This window comes from Rhinopithecus bieti, unplaced genomic scaffold (assembly GCF_001698545.2).
Source record: "Rhinopithecus bieti isolate Rb0 unplaced genomic scaffold, ASM169854v2 scaffold_63316, whole genome shotgun sequence".
Lineage (NCBI taxonomy): Eukaryota > Metazoa > Chordata > Mammalia > Primates > Cercopithecidae > Rhinopithecus > Rhinopithecus bieti.
Window position 1 is genome coordinate 857578 of NW_016824497.1, and position 12563 is coordinate 870140.

Below are 12563 nucleotides of genomic sequence, written 5' to 3' on the forward strand. Positions count from 1 at the left end.
CAACCCACTTTATCCTGAGCTCGTTACATTGCACAGAGGGGTACACAGATGGTCTCTCTCCATTCTTATACTCTTAAAAGAAAATGAAAATAAAATCCCTTATTTGTATAGTACTTTGTAATATAATTTACAAAGGTCTTCACATATACATTTTCTCACATAATTGTCACAGAAAGCAAATATTTTCCTCATTTAAAAGATGATAATACTTACCCTTGTCCTAGATTACATTATTAGAAATGGGGGAAATCAGGAATAGAACTTGGGTCTTTTGTGCCTAGTGTTCTTTCTCTCATATACCAAACCACTCTTAAATATAAGAAATTTTGTTTCAATGCATTTCCATTACCTTGTTCAGAAAAAAAAAAAAACAAACCTAGTACAAAAATTCACAAAAGATAAAATTACTTGCTATCAAAGTCTTACCACTGGTATACCTGATTTCAGGAGTCACAGTGTCAGGTCTCTGCATGTTCAGCCCAACGCAGGTGTGTTCTACATCTATACAATCACTGCCCCACAGCTTTCTGACCAAATCAAGTACATTATAAGAGAGGCAGGATAATACATTACCAGAGACCTGAATAAGTGACCTCAAAAAGTGAAATAGACCTTTCAGAAAGCTTACCTGAGTGCAAGCTGTTCCATCCCCTGACTGGGAACTGGTAATGGAATATTAAGAAGCCAAAACTGGGATTCCTGCTATGAAACTAACAACACAAAATACCATAATTTTATAAAAGTTTGTAAAAGTCTGCTGATTGGCTATGTGGAAACTATCAGTGGCTAAAAGCTACATACTGAACACTTAAAATACCTGCCATCCATTTGAACTTTTAGAAGTTTGGGAATTGTGAACATGGCAGGCAGAAAGACAATCTAAATACCTAAAGTCCAACAAAAGGAATGAGAGAACTGGCCTATTGTGAAAAGCCTTCCAGTGTGAGGAATTCCAAGTCTTATAGTTGGTATTCTGGTTAGCAGTGTAGGATTTTTCTTTAAGATAGACTCCATAACATGTTTCCTATTTATGAAAAGGATTTACAAAATGTAATACAGTACAAACAAATTACTACCATTTGGGGGCTGTAAAACTTTTGAAAAAATTGGTTAAAGAATGTTCCTAATTGTAATCTTCCCCTTCAAAAGAAATACTGAAAATGGCTGTTCTCTTAATATTGCCTTTGGGGCAATTTCTAATTCTTTGACAGCATTAGGAGCCCCTAGATTTGTAAGCCAGATCTCTAATAATTTCACAGCATCGATAATTTTTAATTAGTAAATGATAAGGTCCAAGTTAGGAGTGACTGTTCCTCAAACCTGTAAGGTCCTTAAGTTGCCAAGCAAAGGGGTCCCCAACCCCTGGGTTGCAAACCAGAACCAGTAGTGGTCCATGGCAGGCCATGTAACAGGAGGTGAGTGGCAGGCGGGCAGGCGGGTGAGCAATACCACCTGAGCTCCCCATCCTAGGGATCTAGGTTGTGTGAGCTCCTTCCTTATGAGAATCTAATAATGCCTGATGGTGATCTGAGGTGGAACAGTTTGATCCCGAAACCACCCCAACCTCCCTGGTCCGTGGAAAAATTGTCTTCCTTGAAACTGATGCCTGGTGCCAAAAAGGCTGGGGACTGCTGGCCTAGCAATCAGCAAGATGGTATCGGGAAAGCAAGAACTCCTTTCTTGTTGCTGTGTAGCTTGGATTAAAAACAAAACTCAATGGGAACCCCATCACTAAGTCATCAAGAAGAAGCAAAGCTGTTGGCTATTTAGCCTTAGCTTATCCTGAAGACTGAGACATGACACCAGCACCCTAGATAAGCAGCATCTGGAGCTGCACTTGGAGCTCCATTCTCTTTAGCATACATTTAATTATACAGTCTTCTCATTTAGAAAACTATTAGAATATCAATGTTGAAACACTGGGGTTGTGGAAAAGACATTTAAAAATGCACTGCCTAGTGAGTGGCAGGTGACCACTGAAATTTATGACAGCGCTTTAGGGAAAAAAGAAAACCTACTGGATTTCTGACTTAAAAATAATGCACTACTCAATATAAGGAAAAATAGTATGATATGCTTCACAACAGATTTTCACTCATCCATTCAAGTCTTTCTGTATGGTTCAAGGGGTGGATATTACAGTCTATCCACACTAGTACAGAACAGACTAAAACATTCTAACAACACTGAAAGACAAGGACCAATCATTCCTAAAACTACTTTCCTATAGTTCCTCCCACTAAATTTTAAGTCATCCATTCCTTCGAGATGCAGTATTTCAGCATTATTGTAACAACATTTTATATAAAGAGACTTTCTAAACTTTATAGGGAACTGGATCTGTAAATAGGAAGAAAGCTTCTACCAATGAATATTTGGTTTAAATACCAAAAAATAATTATTTCAGAGATTTATTGCAAGTTAATTGTCTGTGAAGCTGGATATTCCTTAACATAAAGGTAATAAACTTTAATGTTCCATTCAAAAAGACAAAACCAAACAACAAAATTAAGAAATTAACCAGAAAGCTACAGCTTGTTTTCTTAAACTCAGAAAAAAAGTACAACTGATAAGGTACAATTTCTGTAACTGGATATTTTTCAAAATTATAAGCCTTTTAGTTCTAAAAGTATAAAGAACTGTGATGCACTTCTAATCAACCTAATCCAAGCTTCTATATCCACACTGACAGTCTCAGTACTTTCTCTTTTGCTATTATATAGTCAACTTTAAAGGTAATTCCTTAAAGTAAATTTGTGTGTTCCTAAAATACAGATTAAAGTTGAATGGGCAAAGGTATACATCGCATTTTCTGGGGAGAAGGTGAGAAGTCATTCCCAAAAGTAAAACATTTAAACAATTTTATTCTTTCTTTCACAACTAAACACAACACCTGGAGTTTGAGGAACATCTGATTTGACATATGATTTCCAACCTTTTCTTATCCATTATATTTTAACACCTGTTTTCCCTACTTTTAGTCATTTTTACAAACCGAAGGTAAAGATACAGTAACTACATGAGTAGTGAGTACATGAATATTTCTATATAAAGACAGTGTGATTCTGCTAAAATTAAAGATTTGACTCACAGACACTGCTACAATGAGATAACTTGAGATGTTGTCTTTGGTATATAATGGGCAATTATGGGGTATCCATTTATGAAACTGAATATAGAAAAGCAAAGAATTGCCTACTTTTCTATATTCAGTTTCATATATTGATATCCCATAACTGAGTAGAGCTGAGAGAAAATTCAGAAATCATTAAATCAAAACTTAATTCCCACATATAAAGAATGAGGCACAGACTTGGCTAAAATCACACTTCTCTTAGGTGCTTCAGTAAGAATGAGAGTTTGGGGCCAATAATTCCAGGTCAATTGTTCCTTACACTATACACTACTCATTATTTGGAAATTTCTCTCCCAACAAATCTTTGTTACAATTATTAAAAGAAAAATGTTCAAATTCTGATTTCTAATCTTTCTTCCTAGTTCATGTTCTGTTGAATAAAAGACAGTTACACTTCAGAAGTACAAAAGGTTGGGATCAAGTAAATAGACAATTTAAAGTAGATAAAATCAAGATCTGATCATAGTCCTTTCCTCTATTCCTGAAATTCACTGATTTCAATACTAATTCTTAGATATTTGTCACCTACCTTTCTGACTTGTAGACAATGCTGTGGCAACAGATCTCAAGATGCAGATTTTAATGCCAAAGTATGGTCCATCTGAGCACTTTGCCTTTATGGCTACTGAAATTATGAAATCAATTTCTCTCAAAGGTTTTACTCTCAGTGAGGTCACATACATAGTTCTTAATCAGTGCTTATAGGCAGCTTTCTATTTATCCTTTAAAGGAAATATGTCTTAGATGGAAAGAATATAAAGTAGTAAAGCAAAAGTTAACCTAGGGGAAATTTTTTCACCAACAGATTATCTAGACATCAATTCACAATGCACTGGGAGATCTATAGTATATACCACATGGTATATTTAGAGCACACAGCTTTGAGATGGCTGCTTACAGCAGGAGCTTAAAGAAAGATATGGAAAAAATATATTTTATAAAAGATGGAAAAATTCAAGTTGTAAGGAGTAAAAATGAAAATTTGAAAAGTTAACGCATATTTGTTTTTATTTATAGTTAACTACCACATGAATTATAAAGACAACAAAGGATGTCAGAATTGAACATGGATAGGTGTATGCATACTATGGCCAAGGAGAAACAATGTTCCTATATATTATGGGTAGTGAGAACATTATCTGTATAACAGGGAACTGTGATCATTTAAAAATATGCAGAACTTATTTCATCTGTGCTTTAGAAATAACTGTATACAGTGTTATAAGTTGAAAAGAATTCAAAATAACTAATACCAAATATACACCTGTGTATTAGAATTCAAAAAAGCTGCTTTCTGTGAAGTCAATCAGCTATATTAAAAAATGACACAAATCCAAAACGAGATGCATGTTATATATAAAAGGACATTGTAAGTTTCCTTACTGCATTAAACCCATGGTTTAATCCATGAAATTTCCTTATAATTATCATTTAGATAGAAGCATGCAAACAGTCTCGGGATCTACTTAAGAACCTTTCCCAAATCCACTAGTTACACTCCCCTTTTCAGGAACTAAGCAGGTATTCGGGTAGCTGCTTCCTCCTCTGCATCAGCTCGGTTTGCATTTATTTCTGCAAGTGTTCGGCCAAACCGTGCCCATTCATCATTGCGGGGAACAGCAATCTGCTATTAAAAGAAAGACAATGTTTTATATACAATGAAATAAAAGATCATTTTACCCACTATTATTCAGTTTGTGTTCAAATAATTTTTCTGTTAAAAAGTAATAATTGACCTGAATGGCCTTTCCATAATTATGGGGACTATAACAATGATTTACAACATTTCAAAACAAAAGACGGTGTTTGTGAAGTGTGTTGTGACAGCCTCAGAAATGACTTGGCTATTATCACCACCAATCCAAGAGAGAATGACAATGATGCTTTGTAAATATAACTCCTATGCACCATCTCATGGATTCTGCTGGAGAGGAATTCCTTAAAATTGTTTTTACTGTATTCTTGCATACAGTAAATAACTGAGTTTTTTTCCGTAAGAAACAATGTTTGAAGCATGGTTTCATAAGGGGGCTGGTTTCTTGTAAGTATTTTTGTTTGGAACATAAGGTAATCTTTCTTGATACCCTAACTCCTTCATCAAAAGCTATGCTACTATTCACTGCTTTAGTGTTGCACCGGTGGCAAAAGAGGCTTGTGATGCTTTACTTCATAGAGGCAGCTACACACACACACATATATATATATATATGTATAGACACACACACACACACACATATATATATAAAAAAAATTTTTTTTTTGAGACAGAGTCTCAACTCTGTTGCCCAGGCTGGAGTGCAGTGGCACGATCTCGGCTCACTGTAACCTCTGCCTCCCAGGTTCAAGTGATTCTCCTGCCTCAGCCTCCCGAGTAGCTGGGATTACAGGCATGTGCCACCACGCCTGGCTAATTTTTGTATTTAAAGTAGAGACGGGGGGGTTTTACCATGTTGGCCAGGCTGGTCTCGAACTCCTGACCTCAGGTGATCCATCCGCCTCAGCCTCCCAAAGTGCTGGGATTATAGGTGTGAACCACGGCGCCCGGCCCCAATAACAAATATTTTCGATAACTGCCATTATAATATCATAGGAGTCTGACACTGTCATGTTAGGGCACAAACCACTCACCGTGGCAAATGGCTGTGCCTGCTTCTAAATCTACACTATCCAGTAGGGTAGCTACTGGCCACATGTGATTATTTACATTAAAATTAATTAAAATTAAAAATTCAGTTCTTCAATTGTAGTAGCAGATATTACTTTTGGTTTCTACTACTTGGCTCAAATTAATGAATACAGAAAAATAAATCTTATTTCAATATCAAGAAAACCCCAAAGTCCACCTATAACTCCAAACTTCTCCCCAAAGAATTTCTAATTACCAGCAATGCATGCATCAAGAAACAAGGTACTTTCAATGTCTTTATTATATTACCCTCAAAATCTGTTGCATGGGAGAAAGACCATTCAGTTTAGAAAGAAAATATTTCAAGAGTTGCTTCTGTGGTAGAAAGTAAATTTTATCTTTACAACCATACAGTTTATACAACTCATAAACCTCAAAGCCTAGGGTTAGCCACAAAGATGCCTTTACTACAACGCAACTAAATAGAAGTGTCAAAATTATAGGCAGGGAGTCCCATACCTCTCCCACATCGTATATAACAATCTGTCCTTCAGAATCACCCACAGCAATCTCTCTGCCAGAATGGGTCCATCTCACACGATTAAGAGCAGGATTACCCTCCACAGAAATGCTGGCAGTTGGTACCTAAAGTCATTTAAAATAAAGGACAGTGTTAAAAGTTTCATCAAGATTTCTATAAACATGTAAAACAGTAATTCTTCTCTCAATCTGGCTACATTTTTAAAAACAAAGATGAAAATAGATAAAGAATTTCCCCAACTTTTTTCTTCTTCAGTGATATATTATGAATGACATTATAGTCAATCCTTGAAAATGGTTTGCGAAAATAAGTCCTTGTATAAAAAATTCTCAGAAGATTAGACACATTATTTTGAAAGGTCTTCTCTTGAATAAAGAGTCCCTTTTTGTTGTTTTAATGTCTTTAAGAAGTCAAGCTGTTTGAAAACACATGGCCAAAACCCATTTAAAAATAAAACACTTCAAAAGCCCTCATAAACAGATTATGGTTCGATTGTAGAGGACAGGAATCACTTGTGTAGCGTGTATCTCTATTAGCTGAAACCTGTATTTGACTCACTGTTCCTAGAAACAGTTCATACTGAAGGTGCAGTATGAGTCTGTCTAAAGCCTCCTGTTCCATGAGCTAGTGGGATAGAGCCAGGATGATGGCACCAAAACAATGGCACCAGCTCCCTGGAATCTGACTGTGCCTCTTCTTTGCTAAGGAAGAAGAGTTTTATTTGCTACACATGGAGCAAACATTCAGTGTTTGATTCAGACTAAAAGTATGATAAATTTTTTTTTAATTTTTGAAATTTTACAAAAAAATCCTTTGTATTAGTCATCCCCAAATAATTTAACCCCATACACAGAATACCAAAATTGTTATAAAGAAATACTACATTTCAATCCACATTTAATTGTAATCTCAAACCTCTAAGACTGAAATCCAAATAAAGAAAACAAAATTGGTAACATTCTAGGTAACTAGGAAGAGATGTGGGAGATCTGAGTTGACTCTCTCTCAATAATTGTTATTGATAGAAATACTAATATTAATTCTATTACCAATAGCAATATAAAAGAATTCTAAGAACATTTTAAGCTTCTCTAAGCTGGTAAAAATACATGTGACTAAAAATAAATAAGAGTTGCAATTAAATTTAATTGCTAATAAGTGATTTTAGTACAGCAATTAGGAAATTTGACAGTTTCTATATTCATTTTATAGTAATACTCTGTTTTCAATCCTTCATGGAAAAAAACTCATCAAAAATCAAAATACATTTTTCCTTCCTTCAAACAAATCAGGCTAAGATTAATGTTTATGGATGATTATACAATGCTATCAAGGCTAAGAGATAATTTAGAAATTCAGAATTAAGGTTAACATACTTCAACAGTCTGAAACTATCTGCTTGCTAGCCTATGAATGAAAAATATCCCAGTTATCTTATGAATGAGACTTTGCCAGGACATTAGAGACATGATAGTGCTTTTCAGAAGTAAAAGGAAATGCCCCAGTGCTCCTGTCAACATTATTTCTCCCTTTAGTTCTTCACAGCATGCTGTTTATTATTTAGGGTACAAAGCTTATTTGAGTTCTTTGTGATGAAGCTACAATCACAGAGCCCTTTTACATTCTTTGGAATAAAAGGAATTTCGCAAATTATTCAATAAATATCCAATTTTCTATTTTTCAATGCAATTTTTGTTATCTTCCTGCTCACCTCTGTGTCATTATTGAGATTCCACAAATCCAATCTCCCCATGCCATCCACACAGGCAAACAGGGCTGGGTGGGTAGGTGACCACATAACATCATAAACATAGTCTGCATTATCTTCAAATGAATACAAAGGCTTGTTATTCTGAAGGAGAAAAGTTGATTTTTAGCATAGTCCATATATGACATACAAATCATTAAACTACTTATCACTGTTAAAAAAAAGACATACATTCATCAAGTATAACATTTTATGATATTTAACTCAGCCTAGAAAAAGTTGCTATAATTTGTTTCACTACAGAATTACCTGGTATTATAAACTAAGAATCAACTATTGATTGCATTTTCTTTTTAACTTGTAGATGCCATACTGCTTAAAAAAAGAAATAGAACATGCTTCAAAAGCATCTGTCAATGAGAAGATTCTGGGAAGATAACAGCAATAGCAGTGTACTTTTTAAATCTCCTCTAGATCTCCCCATAAACTCAGATAAAGCAATGAGGGCAGGAAGAGCAAAGATTCACAGACAACATCTACAGCAGAATCAGGAAACAAACTTCCAGATAAAATCAGGTGGAAACAAACCTCTGACAACTACAAGACTTGCATGGTATCAGTATCTGTGTGGGAAGAAGATGAAGGAAGGCACAAGAACTTCTGACAGGTGGAGAACAGAACCTCACAGTCATAGCAGATGCTCACTGGACAGTGTGGTGGGCCAATCTGAGAACAGCAGCAAAAACTAGGAGACAGTTTGGCACAATTCCGTTTATAAATACATTTGACCCTTGAACCATACAGGTTTGAACTGCACAGATCCACTTATACTCATATTTTCTTCTGCCGCTGCCACCCCGGGACAGCACAACCAACCCTTCCTCTTTCTTTTCCTCCTCAGCCTACTCAACTGTGAAGATGATAAGGATGAAGACCTTTATGATGATCCACATCCACTTAATGCATAGTAAATATATTTTCTCTTCTTTATGATTTTCTTAACATCTTCATTTCTTTAGCTTGCCCTTAAGATGACAGTATATAATTCATATAACATAAAAACTGTGTTAAAAGTTTATGTTGTCAGTAAAGTTTCTGATCAGCAGTAGGCTATTAGTAGTTAAGTTTATTGGAAGTCAGAAGTTATATGTGGATTTTGAACTGCTGGGATGGGCGCTGGCACCCCTAACCCCTGCATTATTCAAGGGTCAACTGTAAACGCAAGCAGACTACAGTGCAGTATAAGTAAGGTCTCATGGTACAGTCTGGGTGCTATAAACTCTCAAAATTAACAAATCAAAGTTCCTTTCCAAGACAAAGTCTCACAGAAGAGAAACTGCTGGGAGTAGAATCTGAGTTGTAGAATGCCGGACAAAAGAGACAAAGCAAAAAGTTCAGATAGAAGTGGTGGAGAGAAGCAGAAAAGGCACATGTCAGAAAGCACAATATACATGTATTTTCACTTTGCAAAAGCCAGAGAAGAGAGAGCTTTAACCTAGAAAATGAGCTAAGAAAGCTATCCTTGCCCATTCCCTCCCTCCTAAAAGTACAGAAAAATTCATTTCACTAGCAGACAATAGCAAAGAAAAGGATCTCAGTCAGATTCCATAAAACTCATTGTGGTGTCAAGAAAATTATATGGGAAAGGAATAGTCTTTTCAATAAATGGTGCTGGGAAGACTAGATATACATATGCAAAAGAATAAAGCTGGCCCAGGCGCCATGGCTCATGCCTGTAATCCCAGCACTTTGAGAAGCCAAGGCGGGTGGATCACATGAGCTCAGGAGTTTGAGACTAGCTTGGCAACATGGCAAAACCCCATCTCCATGAAAAATACAAAAATTAGCTGAGCATGGTGGCATGCACCTATAGTCTCAGCTACTTGGGGGGCTGAGATGGGTGGATGGCTTGAGCTCAGGATGTTGAGGCTGCAGTGAGCTGAGATCACGCCACTGCACTACAGCCTAGGCGATGGGAGTGAGACTTTGTCTAAAAAAAACTAAAAAAAATAAAACAAACTGGATCCCTCCTTCCTTAAGTCATACAGAAAAATTAACTCAAATGTATCAAAGATCTAAATGGAAAGTAAAACCATGAAACTTTTTTTTGGTTCTTTTTTGAGACAGAGTCTCGCTCTGTCACCCAGGCTGGAGTGCAGTGGTGCGATCTCGGCTCACTGCAACCTCTGCCTCCTGGGTTCAAGTGATTCTCCTGCCTCAGCCTCCCAAGTAGCTGGGATTACAGGCATGCACCACCATGCTCGGCTAATTTTTGTATTTTTAGTAGAGAGGGGGTTTCACCAGGTTGGCCAGGCTGGTCTTGAACTCCTTACCTCAGGTGATCCACTCACCTCGGCCTCCCAAAGTGCTAGGATTATAAGCATGAGCCACTGCGCCTGGCCAAAACTATGAAACTCTTAAAGGAAGCATACAAGTAAATCTTTGTGACCTTGAACTCAGCAATGATTTCTCAGTTAAGAAGCCAAAAGCACAATGACAAAAGAAAAAGTAGGTAAACTGAGCTATATCAAAATTAAATACTTTTGGGCTTCAAATGATATCATCAAGAAAGTGAAAAGAGAACCTACAAAATGGGAGAAAATATTTGCAAAACCATGTATCTGATACATCACTGTGTCCACAGTGCTTACAACAGCCAATAAGTATTAATACATGAAAAGATGCTCAACACCATTAGTCGTGAGAGGAATGCAAATCAAAACCACAATGAGGTATCACTTCATACCACTAGGATAGCTAGAATAAAAAAGTAACAAACGTTGGTGAGGATATGGGAAATCAGAACCTTCATACCTTGCTGGGGAATGTAAAATGGTGCCGCCACTTGAAAATTAGTTTGGCAGTTCCTCAAAGTACTAATTAGTTACCATGTGACCCAACAATCCCACTCCTAGGGATATATCCGAGAGAAATAAAAACTTGCACATTCACAGCAACATTATTCACAATAGCCAAAAAGTAGAAGCAACTGAATTGTTCATCTGACGAATGGATAAACAAAAAGTGGTATATTTATACAATGGGGTATCATTCAGCTATAAAAGGAACAATACACCTATACAAGAAATATCAATATGAAGGGATGACCCTTGAAAACATTATGCAAAGTGAGAGAAGCCAGTACACAGTTGAATGATTCCATGAAATGGCCATGAACTGTCCATAACAGGCAGATCCAAAGAGACAGAAAGCAGACTGATTAGTGGTTTCCAGGAGCTGTGGGGGATAGGGGAGAATGTGGAGTGACTGCTAATGGGTATAACGTTTCTTTCTAAAATTTGAAAATGTTCTAAAATTAGATACTGGCAATAATGCATGCCTCTGTGAATATACTAAGAACCACTGAATTGTATACTTTAAAAGGGTGAATTTCATGGTGTAAGGATTTTGCTCAATAAAACTGTTATTTAAAAAGACACTAATTTTAAAAGAAGAGATAAGGTGATTTAGAAAAAGTGATAAAGAAGATCAGCAAAGGTACATCTACAATGGCAGGTCCTGAAGAAGAAAACCAAAGCAGTAATACAGAACAAATACCAAAAACAACTCAAAAGAACTCTCCTAAAATAAGACAGCTTGAAACTACATATTGAAAAGGTATCCTGCGTATCTAGGAACACTGACCCTTTAAAGAAAAGGGAAAAAATCATTTGATCACCCAGGTTTTTAAAGACCAAACTGCAAGTAGGGAAAAGAAAATCAGATTGTCATCAGACTTTGTGACAGCAATGCTTTTTTCCAGAAGTCCATAGAGTAACTAAGGTATGCAAAGAAAGAAAATGTAAGTCATGGATTTTATAAACAATCAAACTAACCTTCATAATCATATACTTTCGTGGAATATGGGAATAATGCACCTGTGGGCACCTTCTGCATCATATACTATAGAATGAGCTTCAGATGACCAAAAAGACTGAAGAGACATTAACATAATGTCTGGTGGATAACCAAGTCATTTATGAGGGTAAACGTCTCATTATGGAAACATAAACAATCTGCAACCACACACATTAATATGAATGACATCACAGGAATGCAAAATTGAGACTAAGAAACCCTACAGCACCAACTCAACAGAGACCAACCTGGTTTCTTCCTCAAGAATAAAACAGCAAGAAAAAAAAAGAGGGATGCAAACCCTACTTTAAAGAGGAACTTAGAAGATAATGTCAATTGTGGCCGGGCTTGGTGGCTCATGCCTGTAATCCCAGGACTTTGGGAGGCCGAGGAGAGCCGAGGAGGGCCGAGGCAGGCAGATCACTTGAGGCCAGGAGTTTGAGACCAGCCTGGACAACATGGTGAAACCGTCTCTACAAAAAATATAAAAATGGCTGGGCGCGGTGGCTCAAGCCTGTAATCCCAGCACTTTGGGAGGCCGAGACGGGCGGATCACGAGGTCAGGAGATCGAGACCATCCTGGCTAACACGGTGAAACCCCGTCTCTACTAAAAAAAATACAAAAAAACTAGCCAGGCGAGGTGCCGGGTGCCTGTAGTCCCAGTTACTCGGGAGGCTGAGGCAGGAGAATGGC

The 12563-nt window shown here is 36.9% G+C and overlaps 1 protein-coding gene across 12 annotated transcripts in view; it reads right to left on the minus strand.

Moving 5' to 3' along the window:
• Positions 1–2846: 2846 nt before the first annotated feature.
• The window catches only part of DYNC1I2 (dynein cytoplasmic 1 intermediate chain 2), a 62442-nt gene continuing 52725 nt past the window's right edge, over positions 2847–12563 (minus strand). For 8 of the 12 annotated variants that reach the window (XM_017862352.1, XM_017862349.1, XM_017862345.1 and 5 more), the window contains 3 exons: positions 8015–8155; positions 6282–6407; positions 4118–4763 (listed from right to left, as the gene is read on the minus strand). In XM_017862352.1, coding sequence (XP_017717841.1) covers positions 4650–4763; positions 6282–6407; positions 8015–8155 — 381 coding nt within the window. In that variant the 3' untranslated portion in view covers positions 4118–4649. Of the gene's footprint in view, positions 4764–6281; positions 6408–8014; positions 8156–12563 lie in introns of all 12 variants that reach the window. The other 4 variants (XM_017862347.1, XM_017862353.1, XM_017862355.1 and 1 more) reach the window with 2 other exon arrangements.